Source organism: Halictus rubicundus, chromosome 10 (genome assembly GCF_050948215.1).
Source record: "Halictus rubicundus isolate RS-2024b chromosome 10, iyHalRubi1_principal, whole genome shotgun sequence".
Taxonomy (NCBI): Eukaryota; Metazoa; Arthropoda; class Insecta; order Hymenoptera; family Halictidae; genus Halictus; species Halictus rubicundus.
Genome location: NC_135158.1, coordinates 2707453 through 2730704, shown reverse-complemented (window position 1 = coordinate 2730704; position 23252 = coordinate 2707453). Strand labels below are relative to the sequence as shown.

The 23252-nt window shown below is 38.0% G+C and overlaps 1 protein-coding gene across 1 annotated transcript; it reads right to left on the bottom strand.

Annotated features, from left to right (window-relative positions):
- Positions 1–2180: 2180 nt before the first annotated feature.
- On the bottom strand, positions 2181–23019 carry Kl-3 (dynein heavy chain 8, axonemal kl-3). The gene is made up of 65 exons (XM_076794370.1): positions 22880–23019; positions 22646–22797; positions 22289–22487; positions 22050–22213; positions 21696–21872; positions 21386–21607; positions 21221–21322; positions 21004–21150; positions 20655–20929; positions 20226–20565; positions 19906–20132; positions 19362–19846; positions 19142–19301; positions 18700–18905; positions 18493–18620; positions 18237–18417; positions 17840–18177; positions 17605–17768; positions 17163–17417; positions 16863–17103; positions 16598–16797; positions 16348–16519; positions 16121–16266; positions 15905–16043; positions 15601–15831; positions 15335–15540; positions 15039–15259; positions 14506–14791; positions 14309–14447; positions 13910–14130; positions 13668–13851; positions 13419–13559; positions 12997–13344; positions 12551–12725; positions 12340–12485; positions 11840–12038; positions 11653–11771; positions 11041–11377; positions 10695–10965; positions 10427–10627; positions 10101–10346; positions 9523–9841; positions 9236–9462; positions 8925–9147; positions 8675–8851; positions 8437–8604; positions 8144–8359; positions 7768–7905; positions 7398–7694; positions 7020–7331; positions 6819–6954; positions 6602–6753; positions 6281–6534; positions 5792–6220; positions 5421–5697; positions 5166–5352; positions 4715–4976; positions 4386–4625; positions 4147–4314; positions 3941–4082; positions 3679–3868; positions 3475–3596; positions 3242–3403; positions 2954–3166; positions 2181–2515 (listed from the first exon to the last, which is right to left on the bottom strand). The coding sequence occupies exons 1-64, from the start codon at positions 22896–22898 to the stop codon at positions 3041–3043; spliced, it is 13434 nt and encodes a 4477-aa protein (XP_076650485.1). The 5' UTR covers positions 22899–23019; the 3' UTR covers positions 2181–2515; positions 2954–3040.
- Positions 23020–23252: the final 233 nt, after the last annotated feature.

The window sequence follows — 23252 nt, the reverse complement described above, 5'->3', positions numbered from 1 at the left end:
ATCTACTTTCAATTTATTCTTTTATTTCTCGTTGACAAATAGCAAAAGGCCTGTGCTGTCTTGGATAATCATAAACTGATTTAGATTCGAAGTATAAACATTTTTGTATCGAATGTAAGTGAATTTGGTGCTTAGTCAGTTTTAAAAAATTAGATCGCATAGCTTAAAGGAACACAGAAGAATTTAGACAAATTGGTGTTGCTGAAGGACACCTTTATTCTTTAATTATTGCCTATGCGATAGGCTTCGTCACAGGCGAAAGATTAGAACAATTCGATTGGTGTGTTTACGTAAGTTGAAATTTGCTGGAGCGCGGTATTCGATAATGAATCGCCGAAGAAACAAACAGAGTAACGAGGATTACAGGATCGAGCGATTTAATTGATTCAAAACACGACGGGGTGCGGGGCACGCGCGTGAGGATCTATTGGCCGTTGGCATAATCTGCATGGAGCAACCATTCCCGACGCGGATTTCAACGTGTTGCCATTCAATTTCGAGTCCGCCTACAGGTCCTGCTTACATGAAGACTAATTTGAAAATCACCGTCGTCGTCTTAGGCTAACGCCGCTATAGCTCGTCCGTTATTGCTAACGACGACAATACACCGTCGCGGTCCTAAGCCAGGATTACGGACACCGTTTCCGCGACACAATATCAATCATGTTCAGTTAGTTAAAGTTCCTTCACGGTCGCCCCGGAGGCGTTGCGCAGAAACGAGGAGAACCGTCCCCGAGCTAAGTGAAATTAATATTCCGCGCGACGAGACCGACGACAGTTCTTGTCGACTGCGATTCCTATCAAATATAATTTATACGCGCGTCGACCCTGTTTAATAAGAGGTGACACGATACAGGAACTGTGGCAGTGTTGTGCACGTGTCTGCAGATAGACAGGGGGGACGCACATGTGACGCCATGCTGGAAACTGTAAATCCTTCACTTTTCGACCAGACGAAGAACGTCCTATGGAACACGTCGATATTGTAACGCGGTGGGATGGAAATGTGCTCCACGTTCGTCACAGTGCCTTACAAAAAAAACATGCCGGAGGCTCGAAACCAAAGATTTATGGACCCCGAGATACAAAGAGAACGAAGTAAGCTGGAGATTCAAGGAGGCAGAAAGGACTCAAAAGTTCGGTGAATCGGGGTCTCAAGGATTCTAAGATTTCTGGCTTCGAGGATTCTGAGATTCGAGGACCCGAAGCTCTAAAGATTTCTAGCTTAAAAGATCCGAAGATTCGGAGACTCAAAGGTCCAAAACTTCAGAGATTTAGGACTTTAGGGTCCTAAAGTTTTCCGTCCTAGTTCCGTCCCTTTAAAATGATTAAGAAAAGAAAAAAATGTCTGTGTAGCTCGTGCGTCTTTACAACTAATACAGAAATTTATTTCGCATAAAAAAATCCGCAGTCCAATTCAAAAAGTGCAACAAGCTCAGAGGTTAAATGCAGCCGAGTAATCCTCCTTCCTCGAGAGCCCAACGCGGAAGTTGTTGGGTTACTGGTTCTTACAACGCGATCAATTTCCGGTCGAAAGTACCAGGGGTTGGCTGAAGATCGATACGCCGTGTGCACACAACAGCAAGATATTTTAGGCAACAAAAGCAATTCGGACAATTCCCCGTGGCAAATGAGGCGGTCCCTGATTAACACACATTGGCTCAATTACACGGGTTATCCGAGGGAACACGAAATTGCCTGCTATTAACGGAGGCGCGAGGGTGGATAGAGAGGAGAGAACGTATCGAGCGAATAACGCGAGGATACACGGAAAACCGTTGACCGCAATCACTTTCTCGTAGAGAATAAAAGAGTATCCCCCAATTAACGCCATTTATTCGCGCAATTCTGCCGCGCGCGGAAATGTTCGAATTTAAATGACTACAGTAGAGTGCATTCTAAAATATCGCTGCTCGATACCAATTCAACGTTTCAATATCCCATGGGCGGTTCTTATAGAATTTTATACGCTGAATTCGAATTCGAAAATCGTTTTTTTTTTCATTACCCTCAGATTTTAAAAAATTTAATTTTTAACTTTAATTTCTCCTGCTCTAACCGTAAAAGATGAATTATTCGTGCACAGAATTATTCTGTAGACTCTCCCCAATACGGCGATATATTTTTTCATATCGTTATGAACATTTGAACTTGTTTAGACGATGTTTAAGCGGACCTTTCTCCTCCGGAGACTATCAAAGAAAGGTGGAACACGAATTTGAAATTTGTATAGCCGTGCGTGAATTGTGAATGCACTTGATATTGGAAAGGACAGTATGATGCAAAAAAGTGTAGTGTACAAGTAAGAGCAACGCGAGAAACTTGGAATTAGCTTATTAATTCGCCGCAAAACTACTTGCTACTTTGCCGCGGCGAAGTATCCGCTGCAACTGCAAATTACGATGAGGATAGTAATCATCTTTTACATCGTCGCCGTAAATATGAACGCAAGTACCATTTCTCGCGTCTCTTCATCCTCATCTCGCAGATATTTACGCTCCTTTTTTCGCTGAAACTTAATCAACCATAAATTCGCGAAACACCCGCCGAAATATAATACGGGAGCGCAAAACTCGAGGAAACCAATAGTGACGGGGCGTGGTTTTCCCAGCCGTTTAAAATAACGAACATTTGTTTCGTTCATCGACTAAAAAATTTGTTCTCGACTCTAATTGTCTGGAAATGTTTTTAAATAACCCGATAAAAATCTATTAATTACATAGTAACTTTAAAAAGAAACTGCTAGCGCCATCCGTGGAAGTTTGCAGAATCCGAAGCAGAATACGATGCTTTGATGGTAATGATGATTTCCAGTACCGACTGAAGCTTGAACAGTTGCCTAATATATCAACTGAAAATGGTCAGTTACCTCTCTTGTCAACTGACAGTGTTTTAACTACCTAGCTTGCCAACTGAAACATTCTTTATCGGTATAAACAGAAAACTTACTTACCAGTTGGTTATAAAACATTTCAAATAGTTCATTCAATGAAACACAACTTGAATGAGAATTTGAATATTTTTCATTCATGATTTGCAACTATTTAATGTCACACAATAAAGCGGCGCCACGTAGAACCCAAAATTCAGGAGGTCTGATCGTCTGCAGCCATAAGGGTGTAATTAATTGGATGTAGGTCCTCTGTGGCTTCTTGTAAACTGGACACTAACATTAACAATATTATTAGGTTTTTGTAATATATCATGAAATTAAAACTATTTATTATGTTCTTTTACTTACTTGATACAACTTAGGATCTTTGTCAGGTATATTGTAAAGAGCATAGATATGAATTACAGGCATTAATACAAACAGTACTTTGTTTGCCGATTCGCAAAGCCTGTTGTTCCTCTTGTCCCAGCCTGCTCCTTCTAAGAATAATCCATACACGTACACTCCTTCCTGATAATACAAAGATATTAGTTAAAAATTAAACTATTTTTTATATATAATATATTGCTAAATTAACGTACTGGAGGAGGAACTTTAATTTCGTCGACTGTGTATTTCAGAACTTCGTTGTGAAGTGTAACATTGTCCAGAGCCCATCCCTTGTGAGCTCTGGTTACTTCTTGCCTCATAGCAGTTAAAAATCCTGAAAGATTAAGATATTAGTGTCACGCAAAAGAAATTGATAATATTTATTTCTATGTATATATTATAAATAAATAACGTGCCTTGAGGATTAAAGAACCCAGTCATCCAAAATTTAGCTGGTCTACCAGTGTACAACCAGGTTGAAAACTGCTTATTTCTATCCAGCAATTCCGTGAACCAAAATCCAAGGGATGAAGACTCCCATGATCTTGCCTTCCACATCTTCGGTATCCTAGCATCGTATATACTATCGAGAGCATCCCTCAATTCCTAAATAAATTCACATACATTAATTGTGCTGTAATGCAAATCAAATTGGAGTGGAGATGTAAATAAAATTACTTCGCTCATTATAATGACACCCTCTATAGCAAGAAGAAGGTCCTTGAGAATAACGTTGACTAGTTTAATGACTACTTGTATCCTGTCGATTTCCTGCTTCAGGAAAATACTCATTGGTGCTGTTGTGCCCAGTACCTGTAACCTGCGGAATTTTGCATTTTATTGAAGAAAATCATTTATTGTATCGAAATATTTTTGGTACTCACTTTTGTTTCACTTCGAAGGGGTCGTACATGGGAGGCACTTTTTTTAACATATCTTTTGCTTGTCTCGTTACAAGTACTTCCCTAGATTCTCCACCGCCTGCTCCTGCTTCTTTTGGCTGCACAGACATGATTGTGTCTAATACTGTTTGCGTAGTATTACTCTGATACCTGAAATTAAACGTTGCATACTGTTGACAGTTAAGACATGATATAATCAAAATTTCTGGGAATATAATTACGTGATGTCTGCGTTACGATGTAAGCCATAGACTTGAGGAGGATCCACAGTAGGCATTTCATCTATCACTTTCAAGTAATCTGTAACTTGTTTATGTACAAGCACAGGATACCCCTTAAAAAATACAAAATCTTCTGTAAAAAGAGCCTCCGAAAACCAAAGTTTAGCGAACGTATTCAACAGTCTTTTATCATAATCGTCAGTCACGCGTCCGCCATATTGGACTTCGCCTATCATGTACCTAAGAATCAAATTATTGTATTTATTAAAAAATACATTAAATCTAGTAAAAAGTTATTCGATTAAAAAAAACATTAGTTATCCATGTACCGAACGGTAGACCAGCTAATCCCTTGCTTCACATCAATGTCATTTAGATGATTGTTAATGAACATGCAAGACGCCAGCCAGTCAGCCATGTTGAATTCGTATGGGATGTTCCATCCAAGGGGACCAAACTTTCGTCGTTCTTGAACAACAGTATGCAGAAACGATACTGTATAAATAATTGGTATGTATTGTGCAGCGTCACACTGATCTAGCATTTCTTGATTCATTCCGCTGTATGTGGCAAGCAAACCAGCTCTCACTCCTATAATAAATTAATTCAAAATTGTTCAGAAAAATGTGAAAGGGAATTCAGATTACTTATACGACAGTCTAATAAAATATTAGGTCAGTGCAAAAGTTCGTGCCCAATTTCATATAAAAATATAACAAGGAATCGGGCAAAAACTTTTGCACTGACCTAATATAAAAATGTGGAATTGCACGTGTATACCTTGCGGGGGTTCATAGGTATATTTTATAGACATTTGCAGAAGAGAGATAGGGAAATCTTTATGAGGTTCAGTGGTGATCCATATACGGAAATCAGGATGGGGTGCTTCCATCTCCAAGAGGAAGCTGACTAATTCTACCATATACTCTAATCCCAGATGACAGTTCTGGCACAAGGCCCAGAAACCCTTTGAATCAATTATACATTATTACAATTCCAGTATACACTTTATAATCTAATTTCATTTGAACACACTTCAGTCTTTGCGCTCTGAAGCAATCTCCTAGCATGAACTTCTTGTCCCTGTCCCATAGAAATGCTTTTGCAAATAACTTCCTTTCTTCTCGAAAGTTGTTGGATGCTCGTTGTAGGATCAGACCCCATACTTAAGAAGCATATCATTGGAGTGTTTGGCCTTGATTCACCATGCATCGCATCCAACAGAGTGATCACAGGTTCTGCATATCTTTCGCCTAACGCACTCGCTATATACTTTCTTGACTGGGACAGTGTTCTGTCCATGCACCATGCCCTAAATTTTAATCAATTGTATTAGGTTGCACTTACCTAATATTTGGGGGGAGTTTACAGAATCATTCGTGTAGTTGTTATATTTAATTGCCAACCTTATTAACAACAAACGTCGGAAGCTGTCCAAACTGTTGTATCCATTAGGTACAACTTCCTCCTCGGGAGCTTCTTTATCGAACCACTGTTTCCACTGTTTCTCGGAATTTGTCACTTGAGAAATAATGTACTGGTACTGTCTTAACGATGATATGGCAACTAAATTGAGCCAAGTAACATCAGATATCCATTTACAGGGCTTCGGTTGAACAGTGTTCAAGTCCAGAGCCGCGCCTCCTTTAATGAAGTACTGGAACTCATCGTGGCTGATGGCCTCGCGTTGAAGATCAATCTTCAAAGTCATCAACAAACTGAACATGTATTTGTGGATCTCGTAAAGTCCACGTGCTTTGTACCTAAATATTTCATAGGTGAGATACTCGATGATGAAGTGTATTCTTCGTTGATTGACTGGGCTCTTTTCAGATCTGAAAGAATTAATCATCTTTGGGTTTTATAACCGAAAAGAATGTGTGTATCATGCATACCTCTCCATGGAAATGTCGAAACGCTCCAAAAATTGAACAAGCGAGGTCTGGTACATGCAGTTTACCAGAGCCATATCGCAGATTAAGAAATAAAGGACACTGCCTCGAGTCGCAACTGGCCTAAATTCTTCACGAGCTGTGTCGATTCTTAATTCTGTATCTTTCGCGATGCTCAGCTTCTCGGTTATCTCAGCTGCAGTTTGTTTCGTAGTGTTCAGTACAGACATTAGTTCTACGTCTTCTATCAAAGGACCCTGTACACCAACAAATTAGGATATGTATTAATAAAGCAGTATGGCTTTGCAGGATTAAATTATGTACCTCTACGGTAGTTAATTTATGTAACAGATTCGCTTCTAATTCTTTGATTTTCCTATTGTTTGCAGACACATCTGCAATTAACTGTGTCTTCTCTGTCTCAAGTTCATGCCTTTCTGTTAAAATAACTCTTCCCAAAAGCTGGTCTTCTAAACCTAATAATTTAATAATAAATTAGAGGTGCGGATACAGTTGATATAATTAGAACTAGCTTAATTACCTTTTATGGTAACGGTAAAATCAATTATTGCGGTGCGAGCAAACACTTCTGGAGTATAAGATGGATTGGGCAATTTTGTGGTGATATATAGTCTGAAATCTGGATGGATATCTACTTCTTTATCGCCTAGCTTGACCTGTAAAATTATTTAAAAATGAAGATATAATTAATTGATTGCTTGTACAATATAAAGACATTCACCTTCAACGAAGTTCCGATTTTGATAAAATTTTTCTCCAACAAATTATCCAGAACAGGATCCAGTTCTTCTCCCACGTCCTCGATCAGCAAAGGCCGACCAAGAGAAACACAATCCTCCAAATGATTTCGGAAGTACTTGTGCATGAGCAGCGTCGGCTGTAAATTGAACTGCTCTTCTTTTTTTTTTATCCATGCTTTCCCTTGTAACTGAGGATCAATTAAAAGCGGGTATCTGGCTGCCTTGGTGACTATAATACCATTTTGAATGGACAGATCGTCCGTCGGTAGTCCTTGCAAACTCCACTCTCCAATCTAATAAATATAAATATAACAATTTATTGGAAGAAGTTACAAATTTCATTTCAACATCTTACTCACGGTAGCAGTGTCGGTCAACGAGGCCGAAATATTGATCACAACAGAAATCGGGATTTTTCTGCCTTGGACAAAATCGAACCATTTACGCTGCAAAAGATTCCTGAATTCCTGATTAAATGGTCCACAGTAGGACAAAAACCCTATTAAAATTAACACATCTCCGACAAGACGGTCTGTTTCTGATTTAAAAGTAGCTAATTGTTCCGTCCATCTGATCCTCTCTCCAGAGAGTCCGTCGATCATCGCTGTTGCCGTGTCTGTCTTCGCCTGGCAGGCTTCAGCTAGATCGACTATTCCCTAACATAACATTTCATTCTCGTTTAATTACAGTACCAGTAGAACTAACGTCATAACACGTTTCGGAAATTACTTGACGCTCTGCCATGACGGCGTCGAACTCCTTTTGCACCACTTTCAAATCCTCGTCTTTGGCTCTGAGGAGACTCTCGGCTGCATTCAAGTTCGCGTTCGCTTTCTGATACTTGCTCTCTTGCACTGCCAAATTTGCCTGTGAATCAGAGTACGCTAAGTACGATGTATAACCCAGCGAAAAATGTTATTAGGTCATCTGATGAGTAATGTTAGTTTATGCATTTTTCAATGAGAATGTACGTAACGTTTATTTTTAATTGTCGAAGCAGTGACCATCATTTTATGACCTTTTCCCCATCTTTCAACTAACTTTGTTATGCCATTCTCGAAAAATACATTAAATTTCTCGTTGTTTTAATCAGAATGGAACCAACTTTCAGTGGAAGAACGTCTTTATTTATCTCGTAGAACGTGACCATAGAAATGGTCCATTGAATGAGACCAGCAACGTTGCCGCAAGCTTGCTTAGCAGCCTCGTAGGTGTACAAATGGTACGACAGATAAGGTTGCATCAAATCAACAGTCTCCGCGTTAATGTTGTCCTTTGGGAAGTTTTGCAGGTTAAAGAGGAACCTGGTGTCAGCCATCATCTGTAAGAACAGTGCTATTCATTTCTGATAAGTAGGTGAGTAATAAGTTGCTGCTTATAATAAACTTTATAATAAACCTTCAGTGCTTCGGCCCAGGATGGTGTCAAAAACTGTCGTTCAAAATCAGGTTTAACCGGGTCCAATCGCCTTCCGAAGAGTATCAGTACACAATCCATGATAAGCGTGATGAGATATGGTGGTTTACCTAGCTTGCGGACTGTGGCAATGTCAGCGGCTTTGATAGTCTAACAGCAGGATTGAAATAAATTATAATAATTAATTCGCAATCGTTATATTCGGTCGGTGAAGTGTAACTTGTAAAGCAGCTTCAGCAGCCAACAGAGCTGGCTCCGCAACTTTCAGTTTCTTTTCTGCCACCCCTTTCTCCTTCGCTATCACTTTCAAAAGGGCTTCTGCCTCGTCTTTGGAAACTTGCACTTGAGCTTTGACTGTCTCTGCCTCTCGTTTCTTTTGGTTAACAGTGACCAAGATCTAAAAAACAAGGTAATCAATGCATCTCTGATCTTTGAACAATAATGAACTCTCTGACAGGGTGAATACTAACAGCCTCCACTTGCACGTTCATCGCAGCAATCTCCTGCTGATTCTTCTCTAATACTTTTCGCAATTCATCGACCTGACCTGCGGCATCCACTAATTTGTTCAAACCATTGCTCATGCGAAAAGCTAGAGTATTGATATTATCCAAACGTTGCTTGTAAAGAGTCTTGTAACCGCTCAAGAAAGTTAAAAATGATTTTGGAGTGACGTATACTTGTCTCCTGAACCTATTAAAAAGAAGAAGTAATATGCAAATCCTACTCTCAAGAAGTATGCAAGTCTTGCTACCAAAAACTAAGAGTATGCAAATCTTACCTATCAAAGTAGTCAACGCAAACATTGTTAACATCATCCTGAATGTCTCCCATCACTTCTATCAAGCTTTGCTTCACCTCTGGCGTGCAAATTACTTTGAACTTCTGCAAGAAGTGATCGCTTACCTCGTATAAGGCATCTCGAGGCCACCTCCAGAACCAGTTGATAGTGCAACCGGAAATGAGACCAGGGAACTTCAGTGACCGGGATCTAAATTTCTCACCGACCTAAGGTAAAATTAAATATTACATCATCAAGTAATTTGATGAAGCAGTAGGATTGTTTACCGGTGAGAAACACAAAGCTACGTGCAGATTGTTTCTAGCACGCGAGATGAAGAAATCATAAAGATTGTCCGGCGTGGGTGGACGTCTCGGTTCCTCGGCTTTCATTATAGGCGTGACTGTTGACAGAATATCATCAAGCTCATCGGCTGGAAAAAGATTCGCGACTTCTCCTACACTGAGAATATTATTAATGTATTCTAAAAATCCTTCTTCTTTTATCTCGTTGTCAGTGAAGATGAAAGTGTGCCCCTTGCTGCCTGTACCGGAAGTACGATAGAGCAGCCGGAGATCCTCCATTAAAGTCCCAACATTATAACTCCTATAAATCGTTACAATAAATAAAAAAACATGCACTACATTCATGATTAATAGACTACGGATTTTATACATTTAAATTTAGAAAAAAAAAACAATTTAAGTTTAGAATAAGACATTTTAAGGATGTCGATTATTTTTAGCTTTATCAAATTTTTAAGGAAAAGAAGAAATGTACTCGGCTCCTGTGACTTACAATTGTCGGAGAAAATGTTTATTTTGCATAAAAATCCGCAGTCTAGTAATTAATTTAGCATCATCACCTAGTCAGCGTTATTTGGAAGAAGCTGAAGCCCGCAATGAAAGATGCCAGTCGTGTCAAGCTTTGTTTTCCTGAACCTCCGACTCCCACCAACATAGCGTTGCTCCTGGGAACTCCCAGAATCCTTGATATGCGGATCAAATGCACCAGAGCGTCTTGGAAGAATACTAAATCAAGATATATGCCTCGAATATATTCATTAAATTGCTCCATGTTCTGTAGGACTTTCGCTATCACAGCTTCATAACTGAGAGACAAAATACTCAATGTATTATGATTCTAAATTAAAATATGCTTAACAACTGAGCAACTTCTTCCCTGTCTGACCTTGGCATCTCTTCATATATCTTCGGCGCCTCGAATACAAAGTCCTCTGGCTCATCTCCAGTGGGTTCAGGAGGTTCACGTAAGAAGTTCACAAAGTATGTTTCTTTTGAGACGTAGTACTTGAAATCAGAACCTAACATTTTCTCAGCAGTGCGTCTGATGGTACTCTCGAACCACTTGGTGTCGTCCTCAGTAGTAAATCTAACAAAAGCAAGTCCTCAGTACATATTAATTATTTGATCATTTTTTTTTATTAAAGATTGCAAACCTGTCCGCGATGACGCGAAGGCACTCGTGTTGCCAGAGCTTCAGCAGAACAGTTACGGACTTGCATTCGTCCCTCTCTATCCTGAGTATTCCTTGCCAAATCCGGGACAAGTCCCTCAGATTGAAAATATAATGAAACTTTGCTGGTGTTGGCAACATCTTCAGCTTCGTTTGCTGCCAGAGGACTCTGGTCAGAGGTATTAACTTAGGCAGGAATTGAACTATAGCATCGTCGAACCTGGTATCGCAAAAGTAGCCTTGACCGATGGTTCCTGCGAGCAGCATATGTACATGCTTACTAGACACCCATTCGATTATGAATCTAACATATGTAAAGTTGATCCTACTAAATATAGTATCCATGGATTTGTTCGATGGCAGAGTGCAATTGAAAATGTTGAACTGCCTCTTCAGCCTCGGCGGAATGTCATTTCTACCTCCGCCTGGATGAATCATTGCAGCAAGCAGCTGAATGTCCTGTATGAAGGAGAAGTCACCTGGCTTATCCAGGGAATAGAAGCCTTTATACTCCATCAGTTGACGAACAATCTCATTGGTAATCTGATCGCCCCATTCGTTTATCGTTGGCATATTTATATCGTCGATAAATATGGACATTTGTCGACCTCCGGGTGGCCCGTAGGTTGTACCAACTCTTTTTTCCACGTAGCTTTCGAATATGGCCTGCAATTTGATCTCACAGTTTATTAGTAGCTCGTGATCATCATTAGACTACGGATTTTACGCATATATGACAAAAATGAGTAGGTGCAATTTAAGACAGTAAAAACGCTAGAAAAATTTAAAAATAATATTATTTTCAGCCTATTAAACATATTAAGAAAGAAAATAAATTTCCATTTCACTCCAGTTTGTTGCCACTTAGATAAAAAGATGTTATTTTGCATAAAGATCCGCTGTCTACTAATTATCATTTAGAAACATGTGAGGACAATTACCTGAACCATGTTAGGCGTCGACGCCGATGAGAAACTGAAAGACTTATGGAGATGTCTTTCAGGATCGTATTGATTCATGTAGCTTTTGATCATTACAGTCTTTGCGGTACCCTGTTCTCCTACAAAAAGAAAATTCTAATTTTTATCTCCTTAAAAAATTTAAAGATCATTATCTGAAGTCTTCTACCTATCAGCAATACTGCCTTCCTTTGCTTTGCAATAGTATCAATCAAGAACATCGTTCTCGTATTATCTATATTGGGAACTAAAATCGAATAATATGGTAAAACTTCGTCAGGAGGGTAAATGAACTCTGGTACCATCTCAGACCAATGCAGCCAGTCTCCATGGTTGGACACCAAGTACTCAAATATGGTTTCATCTTCCTAATAGAAGTAGACTGCAATAAATATTTTTCTTCTACTATTGAACACATTAACACGTTCGCTGCCACCTTTTATTTCACCACCATCCTCCATAGTTACAATATTCTGTTAAATGCAATCTACCCTCTTGTAAAATATGAAAAATGATATTGTCACAAAGAATCTGTAAATTTTTCGATTCGCGCTTCGAATTATAATTTTGAATAATGATATGCACGAGGTTAATTTGATTTTATCTACGTAGTGTACAAAATCATGATCGTCACATATGACGCTGTAAGCGAACGTGTTAATTATTCACCTGGATACGTGGCCAATTGCATTTCGATTCATGACTAAGCAGGAAATCCTGCAAAGCACTGCGCTCTCCGAGCTCCAACACAGCTCCTAGACTCCACATCACGGAAAACAGGAATATCTTCTCAATATGATGTGCTGATAATATATCTGCATAGTATATGATACATTCAATAATATGTGATCTATAAGCCCCAAAGTAAAAAGAACGTCACCTTGTCCAAGTAAACCTTCCAACAAATCAATGCACTGTCTTATGTAAATGGCTTCCAAGAGCTTCATCTTCACTGGAAGCTTTGTCTGAACAAAAGTGTGAGCATCGTTGTATATTTTAGTGAACAAATTACGCAGTATTGATGCTTCTGTGGACGATCGTTTCCTGAACCATCCCTGAACACAAAGAAATTAATTTAATTAATATTAATTGCTATGGTATCGGTAGACTGCGGATTTGATGCATTCACAACAAAGTTGAATACAGTTTTAACCAGAGGAAGGATTAAAACAATTAAAGGGTGAGGACATATGTTACTTTTAATCTACTAAAATAGTTAAAGAAAGATAGAAATTTCAAAGTGGTTTCTTATAATAGATGCAGACAATTTTTATTTTGCATAAAAATCCGCAGTTATCAGTAACTACTCGGTGTCTGTGAAGAAACCTCTAGGATAGGACGCCATTTTAGTACAGAAGCGCTCATGAACACCATCCCCATTCTTGATACCGTTGCTGGAGATGCATTGTCGACATTATCTGGTTCAAAAACCAGCTTCGAATTTGGTACCATTATTATACGATCGCCATTAGCTAGAGTCAAAGTTTTATTATCATCTAAAACAGAATTCAGATTCTCAATCCAAACTGCATCCACAGGACCGTCCAAAACGATCCATAAATTATCTGTCTTCTTTATTTGCGTTGATCTCCTCCATAGGATAGAGAAGATTCCATCTGTCCAATCATTTGTTGCAACATCCAGTTTTCCAAACATTTGGGAAGCAGTGATAGCCTGCAACGAAATTCCAGTTGGAATGCACAACAGTTAGATGCACTAAAAAAATGTTGAAGACCGGGATAGATTACTTTTGGATTCATTCTGACTTCTTTGTGTGGCATGCCCATCTCTGTTAGGGCCCTCATTAGCACCCACATGCATTGAGTCTTCCCAGCACCAGTCGGCCCAAGAACCATAAGACCATGACGCACGAGAGAGGTTTCATACAACTAAAAATATATACAGTCAGTCACAATTGATGGCACACATTTTAAATCAGAATTTCTTTTTTATAATTTATCAGAAATCGGTAATACAAATTTATACAAAAATCGTACTTGAACTACTTTTAAATTCCACTCGGGATGATTCATGATACCAAACGCGTCAGTTGCATTTGCTATAGCCTTCTGCAAGTCCTTGTACGTTTGAACCCTAAGTTTAATTCCTGGGAACATGTCCTCGATAAGAGACATGAACAACGGTTCGTCCTCGTCCACCAGTTTTGATAAATTCATATCTCTGCAAGTTTACAATAATATTTTGAATATTTCTTCCTTGGGAAGAAAACTTCCTTTACCTTAGCACTCTCATAAGAGTAGTTTCTTCCGAGTCGGTAGGATTAGCTCGCTTTTGTGCACCAAGAGTCCTCAAACAGGATAATATATTTCTTAAACCGAAGTCATAGTGCACCTGCTTGCTGAGTTGTTCCTCGCACAATTTATACAACGTGAAAAACTTTCGTGATAACATAACGTTTTCTTTGAAACCGCAGGCTGCCAGTTTTACACGCATGATGATCTAAATAAGAAGTTTAAAAAATGAAGAGTGACAATGAAATAATTAAGTAAATTCTATGATTCCAGATTTTATGCATTTATGATAAAATTGTGAATGTGCAACTTAAAGCGGTAGACAGTTCACAAAAATTTATAATGGATGCAAACAATTTTTATTTTGCATTCACGATTAATTTTACTTGTCTATCGGGAACCATCATAGCCACGCTTCGGAACTGTATTTTCAGATTCTCTGGCAACTCCTGACGACCCGCGTAGCCAGGATTCATCGTGATGAACAGACCAAATTCATAATTTATTTTGTATGTCTCGCCATCGCTGAAGATTGTATATTTTTTCAATTCAAGAATACTCAGGATCTAGTAAATCTGTGTACCTAAATACGAAAGATGTTTTCCTTTCCTTTCGCGCAGTGAGCACGATGGCTATTTGCTGAGCAGCCACGGATAGAACGGGCAAGTCAATGCGATTAAATTCGTCAAAGCATCCCCATGAACCCGACATAGCTAAACCCTTGAATATTCTACCGAGACCACGGAAATCCATCTGGTCGGAGCAATTGAACACGACAACGTACTTTCCAAGTGCTTTTCCCATGTCTTTTGTGGTCTCTGTTTTTCCTGTGCCGGCGGGACCAGCGGGTGCACCGCCGAAATTCATGCCTAGAAATACAATCACAGAAATCTGTCAACGCGTTGACTGCCGAGCAATCATCCCCCAAAAATTCCACAAAATTAAAGTAATCAAAATTGTAGAGTTAAAGCTCATCACTGGGATTACTTTGAATGGGGTTCAGTTAAAATAACTGTATTATGATCAAAATTAATTTTTAAAGATACACGAATAATTGTGTCGCCCATATTTGACCGACGTGGCAACATATGAAAACAATAATTATAATTGTCTTACCCACAGCTTGGGCTAACGTTATGTAACATCTGTCTGTAAGTGGTGTAATAGCAAGGCGATCGTTGCAGCCCAGGAACTCATTCTGATACATGAAATCAATATCAGTAATTTTTATCGGTATATCTTCGGTCTCAGCGTTGTAATAAAATCTTATCTGCTTCAGCCATTCGAAATCTTGCGAATTGCGAACTCTGGACCGGCATAGTTCATCGAATATGTCTCTAAAAAATTAAGAACATTATGTCCTGCATCGTTACTCGACTGCAGATCTTAATGCAAATATAAATGTTTAGGACCTTTGATGCACGTGTATAGTGATTAAAGCCTCATATTTGGCTCTCGCATATTTGGACAGATCTTTCACGGTTACTTCGATAAGAAGGTTCAGTAGATCAAGAAACCATTGATTCGTCTTCTTCATCACTGCTCTGTCTCGTTTCGCTGTGTTCAAAGCTATTTCAGAATCGCGAGTCCACAGAACTTGCATGCCCACCAATCCCACCTACGCCGTAACAATTTTATATACATTTCCATACAGAAGAAAGGAAAAATGTATAATTACTTGTAAGACAGAATTGTCTATCAGATTTATCAGATCAAATTCTTCGCTGTTCATAGTTTGTAGTCCTTGGGAGATCACGTAGCCCACAGACTGTTGATGAACTATCAACAAAGTGTTCAACCAAGTCTCAACTCCTCCTGTGCAAATGACTTCCTTCTCTAATTCTATACGCTCATTTTCACGGGAATGTATAGCCACAATTTTCTCGTATTCCTTTTCATGAAATGTTAACTGTAAAAAGAAGAAATCTGAACTGTAAAAAGAAGGTCTCTCATGAGAACACTGAGGATACACTGAGGATCACCTTTCCTATGTTGTCGAAGAAACCATCGAGGTATTTCTGTATAGTGTGGCAATCAGCTGCCTGCCCTAATATCTCTAGCAATGTAGGATCAGATATGAAGCAAAACCTTGGGAATATACTTCGTTTCGTCTCCAAGTATCTATGGAAATTTAACATTAAATTTGATTGTCACTAGCTAAACTTCAACGCTATTCAACGCTCTATCAATTTTGTTACCCGCTGAGAGACTTCTGACAAGATTCCAGCTGTTCCAACAGATGAGGTAAAAATTGGCCCATTGTTTCATCTCCGGTACATGTTTCCACAGCGTTCTGTTTCTCGCGAGCCCTGTACATGATCTTGACCCAAGCTTTATCAATGTTCTAAAATAATTAAACGTAAATATAGAGCAACGTAAACATGTAGAACATAATCGCAACTATCAAGTTCCATTGCTTTCTTACATTAAAACGTTTTGCTTCAGCTGGAAGTTGTTTAGATATATCACCGCCAATGAACACAGCCTCCAAATAAGCCCATAAGTTCTGCACAGTTAACCACTTTGCTAATATCTCAGAGGTATTGCTTAGTTTGTATTGCCATAGTTGTATATCTTTTTTAAACGGTGCATTGTACCTTAGAAAAATATTCAGAAGCAGTAAATAATCAGCGAATAATCCTGAATTGATGATTAATGATTAGTATATTTGATACCGATTAGCCAAGAGCGAACTGATCACCATCATACTGTCTTCCAACTGAGATATTATCTCAGCTGTCTCTAAGCCTTTTAGAAGCAGTTCTCCTCTCTGCTTGAATGTAGAGAATTGCAAATCCACAGTGGCCCATTCGGCGACAATTTGCTTTAACTTGCTGTCTATGTCCTGCTCCTTTCCAGCACTGATGCATATATCCTGCCAAGAAACGAAAGTTTAATTCTCATAGTGCAGAACTAGCATGTGTTCTGCTCGAATCGTACCTCAACATCGTCCTTGTATTTTAACAAGGGTGCCTGCATCACGTTTGCCAGTGTAAAGTTCTCAGACTCGACGTCGAAATGATATTTACACAACTTGGACATCCTGGCCCAGTGTCTTTCCTGCATCGCCTTATTCGCCATCAGCTCTAACAGAGGACAAGTCTCGTTGAAGTCGTCAATCTTCTTCTTCAAGTCAATGTAAGCTGGCCAGTCCCTCATGGCAATTGGCAGCCTTCGACATCTGAAGACAAACGCAAAATTTATTATTTTTAATATAAAAGAAGCAGAGATTTTCATTACTTATTTTGGAAGTCGGCTAATTCCGTGACTATGGCCTCAATATCAATCTCCGACCAAGGGATCTCGTAGTAACTATCAATAGTCCGATTGACTTGTAAGTAAAGGGAATACAATTTCTGTAACAAGTTTATTTCTCTTTTGCGTTGATGAAGAGCTGGATACTCCGTCAGTTCCAAACCAAATAAGCTTTCACCGCTGCTGTAAGTTAAGTACTTTTCCCACAGTTCGTCGAAACGTCCTTGAAATAGGAGAAGCCTAGAAGAATTATTATTAATAGACAACGGATTTTATGCATTTATAACCAAAATGAGCAGATGTAATTTAAAACAATAAAAACAGTAGAAGAATTTAAAAATACTGTTATATTAATTTCAACCTATTAAACTTATTATAATAATATCAATGAACATTAGCCATTAATTAATGATTAATTTATTTGTACCGATCACTGGCTTCTTTAGCTGGTAAGCCCTCTACCATCGGACCATTCACCTCAAAATCGTGATCAAAGATTAAAACATCCTCCTTAAAAGCTGCAACACCATCAGTCAGTTCTTTTTTCAGTGGCTCCTGCATCTCGCATATTTTTGCTTGCACTTGCTTCGCCTTAAATAAATCGATACTCCATTGAAGACATTATAAAAATAAGTTAGAATTTAATGGAATGTAATCTTTACCATGTTTAACATATTGGTAAAATTGTATCGAAGACTGTCGACAATGTCTTGTTCCTCTTTCGAAACAGGGATTTCGAATTTTCCCATCAATGTATACGTTTCTTCTATCAATATCAACTCCATATCCAAGGATATAAAATCATCTCGTATCTCGCTCAAGCATTTCATAGCAACTCTGACGTCTTCCAAATCCTTTATCTCTCTCGTTAAAGTTTTATTCTTCTCATTAATGTACTCTGTGATTTTTCGAAGCTTCTCTTTGTACAGAGTGGACAACGTTTGTCCTAAAACTGCCTTCCATGTACGAGCTTCGACTAGCAGTGCTAATTTCAATTTATCTGAAAATATTGTGTCGATTAGAAAACTTGTTCATCAACGGAACATGCCATTTTAATACCCATTCTAATTTCTATAGGTCCAACAACATGTACACCCGGCAGATTCTCTATTTCTCTGACTAAATCATCATACTCTACAAACTTCTCTTTGATCTCTTGAGTAATGGGCTCAGAATCAACAAAATACTGAATGATTTTGTTCCTATCTTCTGACCATATGTAAGAATACTTTAAATACATCTAAAAGATATTGAGCTCATTAAAATATGCAGAACACTGGTTTAAGAAAAGAAGAAATTAAGAATATAAACGTGCATTCCCAAGTTGTACAATATCGTCTTTATAGGCAGAAATTGCACCCTGCAAGCTCATCACACTGCGCACTATCTCCTTGTGATCGGATATTATTTGATAATAGTTCTTCATTGATGTTTTAGGACTTTCTTCGCGAATAGAAAATTTTTTAATAATTTACGGTTTCTATTGCTGCTGAAAAATACTAACTTGTGCCACTGTCGCTACCACCAGACATTCTTATCTCCATATAACGATGGCCCCACATAAAAATGTGCTTATGAGTTTCTAGTATACTGATAATTAGCTTCCCGAAGTATTGTTGTAAATCTTCTATCGGCGGCACTATTATGATATTTGGAATTTGCAGCACGAATGTAGTGATCATTGTGGGGGTCACTTGCTGCTCCTGATTGTTATCTCTAACTAGAGGACTGTGGTAATCGAAATGAAGAAATTGAAGATTATTTTTAAGGGGTGTCACTTATGTAACCACGCGATTTTTAATCCTAATTTTATAATTTGGGGAGGGGGGGGGGGGGGAATAAATTTATTATACATATCTCGAAGTATTCCCTCGACAAATTCTAATATCTGGGTTCAAAATCGGGTGGCTACATTAGGTGCTACCTCTTAATCAGTGCATTCAAATTCAAAAAATTAGGAAAACCTTATATCGGCGACCTGTTTCTTTAATAAATCCAGAGAGTTTTTTGTACACTTTACTAAAGCTTCCACGAGTTTATTATTAAAGAATGCAAACAGTTCCATGCAATCGTTATGCACTTTATTTATCTGAACTTTATGGGTCCTTTCAATGGGAGCAAAACCTACAATCATAGAAAAATGCGTATTATAAGAAGACTATGGAAACAACAAGGCCAATATACCAGGTTCATATTTCTCTTTCGTTAATTTCGTTTGCGAAACGTGTTTGTTCACTTTATCCAAATCCATCCAATTATACTTGATGTCTCCAACAGACTCGTCGATTATGAAATCCATGAATTTGTTGATGATCGTTACCACAGCTTTTTCCGCTGACAACGACTTTATTTCGAGTTCGTCGCCCACCACATTTACATGGGCCACATTGTCATCCAAAAGTTCATGAGGCTTTTTAGGGTAATTGTCTAGCTTGCATAAGACAGCTTCCGAAATAGATTCGAACACTTCGTCAACTCTCGCTTCCTTCATATCTGTTATCTCTTTAACAAAAATGTGCATTTTAGTGAGAGCCTCTTGTATCTGATCGCATACTTCGTTGATGTTCAACGACGTCCATGTTATCACTGATAAGCAGGGTTGAAAGGCGATTTCAAGATCAGCGAGAACAATTTTTATCAAATTCAGAAACAATACCGGTATTCTCCGCCTGCAATTTATAATAGGATCTATAGTCTTTTTACAGTATTTTTCCCATTAATTATTTACCTCAAAGCATCGTTCTCGTCTACCAATTTCTTCACACTCTCGTAAGATGAGAAAATTCTGTTTTTACAAAATGTAATTATTTGTATAAAATCTGGCACATCTAGATCGAATCTGGCCATGTGTTCAGATTCGCGTATCACTTCTATAATGTACGAATCAAAGTTTAAGTGATACTTGTTGGTCGTCAGGTGTCGTATGAGTAATGGTGAAGCTAATGCCAATCGAACCTTCAAGTTAAAACGATTAATGAAGCGAATAATTAATTAATGTTCAAATAATCATTAATATTTCTGCGAGTACAATAATTATACTAGACGTACAATTTCCGAGGAATCATACCATGCTCTATGGTATATTAATTCGTAGTGTATGAAGACGCTGATTAGAGCATTATAAATTTTAATAGTCCTTTGCATGTAGTCGTGGTTGAGCACTCTTATGCATAGTTTATATATTTCCATGGGGCTTTCAATGCGTCTATAGAGTTGCCTGATCCACATAATGCGACCAGAAATGGGTGGAACATTTCTGGGTATCGGTGGATCCGATCTATCTTCATTGTATCGATCTCGCACATCTTCAATTTCTTTTTGAAACAGTGTTGTGAGCTCTAGGTACTTCCTATCGATTCTCAGATGTTTGAACTTCAATTTCTGAAACCTATAAACAATAAATTATCGATCTATTCTTTATAATAAGTCTGATCGCGCACTGATCTAATATTATATAATTTAATATAAAACAATCACCTTGCCACTAGTCTCAACGCCTCAGTTATAGTCGGAGCCTCAGAAACGCACTTGTAAAAGAAATTTCGTAGCTCTGTTTCTGTCTGTGCAACATTTTTCTTGAACGTATCATAGTCACCGTCGAAATACGGTTTTCTATGATCCAGAGGATCATAATTCTGAGACGAGATATCCTGGAAGAAGCTTGTAAATTTATTTGCAAACACATCTATTCCTTGTATAGCTGAACTATGAAGAATTGAATAAGTTAATGTTGTCTGAAGAACATCCATAATCTGCAATACAAGTTATATTTATATTTATTATCTTTAACATCTCTTCTCGTCTGTTACAATATATAGTTGCTAACTTTTATTATTCTGTTTTTGAAGGTATTGAACTTTCCGAAAACGTACATCTCAGATACTTCGAACGGCTTTTCGTCGGCGGATTCCCTTACTTGCTTACACATTAAAATGTAGTACTCATAATACTGTTCACACAATTTTTTACAGTCCTGTAACCAAATAATTATGTAACAAAAATTGTCATATAAATAGTGCACATATACTGTTGAAGATTGGTACCATTATTTTAGGTATCATAACGCATTTAGCTTCATTCCAAACTGTTACTTTGCCATCGTCAGTGAGATAAGCTTTGCATGCTAAGATCATTTGATTTGTCATCTGAAAATTCAATAAATCTATCAAATTGTTCAAACTGGAGCTGAAGACTACAATTTACAGTACTTTTACAAAAACTGCCGTGACCATTCGCCTTGTATTGAAGAATCGCGAAGTAGCATATATCATTCTTATAGCATACATGAGCGGCGGTAAGTATTCTCCGATTTTTGTTGGATCAAACCTGTACAAGGGCTGAGTGAATTTTTCCAATGCATATAAATATTTTACATTGTCTTGCGCGAGAATCTGTATGGTTTTAACGTGATCCTCTAGGATATTCCATTTCTAAATATAAATGCAAAATATATATTCTCTTGTACGCATTCTTACGTAATAAATTAATGAAGAATACAATACTTATGTTTAAGTCTACCTTTATATGTTTCGATTTTACTCGCGTTAAAAACTGTATGTGTTTCTGAGTAACGGGAGACTTAATGTGTTCAATTATCGATGAAAATCGGACCAGAAGCCGTCTCCAATAAAACAGTTCTACGTTTGGCCCCATTTCTTCAGTCTCCCTACGCAATTGTTGACTTTCTACAACAGCCTGAGAGCATCAATTAACTTAGCAATTAACGCATTCATCGGTAACGACATAATTGAATGAGTGTCTAGTAAAAGGGCGGATGTTGCATTTTGGAAAACAAGAAATCGTGAATTTCAATTTCAGAAAATTTGTAACACATGCCTTTCTTCCGGATATTCATTTAATTATTAATTTTACCCTTTCAATACTCTTCATCCATTTCCTGACAACGTTTTCTACTGCGTGGATAGCTGATAGATTAGTAGCATTCTTTTCTATATCATCTGGCATTGATAAATACAGATCATATACATGTTGATCAATATCGAACTTCACTGTACTCTCCAAGTCTATCTTGGTCACTTGATATAAAACAGATAATTTAATTATACAGAATTGAAGAGAGTAATATCAAGCTTTGAGTTTGAAAAACCTACTGCTCAGGAATTCACAGAAGTCTCTGAAATCGCAGATGAAGTTGTTCTTCACTTTTTCACCAGCCTCATTCTTTGACAATTCACCCCATACTGTGTTAGCAGCGATTGCTGGCAAATTTAATCGTAGAATTAACTCAGATATAGCTGCCAGTGCACTCTGGGATACAGGATCGACTTCTGCATAGGCATAGAATGTGTCCTAATAAAATATTTCAAATTTAGTAAAGATTAAACTATGTCCACACTGAAGCAACATCAAGCAACTTTATATCGCCCTTTATTGTCTTCTTTTTTTACCGAATAAAAGAGGCGACAAAAAATTAAGAGAGGTGAGTTCAAAATTACAGAGAAACATACTTCATTCAACTGTTTAGTCTCAAACTCAACATCTGCCTTCAATCTATAGACTATTACGCATTTCCCAGAAAGCTCTTCGGTGGAACCATCGGTCACACAACAGCGTATCATTCTCTTAATCTCTTCATACTGTGGAATCCACCTCCCAGACTCTATTGCAACATATTTTATTAATTAAATAAGTATAGAACATTGATAAAACCAGTCTAACTGCAATAATATCATTTATAATACCGTATGTGGGTGGTTCCATTGACTGGAAATGTATAAGTATCGCACGTTTGCCATCCTTAGCAAGGAAGCTATCGAAAACAGCAATGTATTCATCTTTATCAATAATCCCTTCTTCCAAAACATCCGGATCAACATTCAAAATGAAGGCTACGACTTCCACGAGCTGACGATGCGTTGCTTTCAGCAACCCCTGTCTAGCTTGTCGTTGTTCCTTAAATTTTGCCTATAAAAACGCAGAAACAGAATGTAAATTAAACAAAGAACATAATTTATAAAGGAAAGATTAATAAGTCGTGTACACGGTTCACATACAAGACGATCTTTCAGCGATTCTGTGGGCACAGATTCTAAAGCAACTCTTCTTTTCAATAAT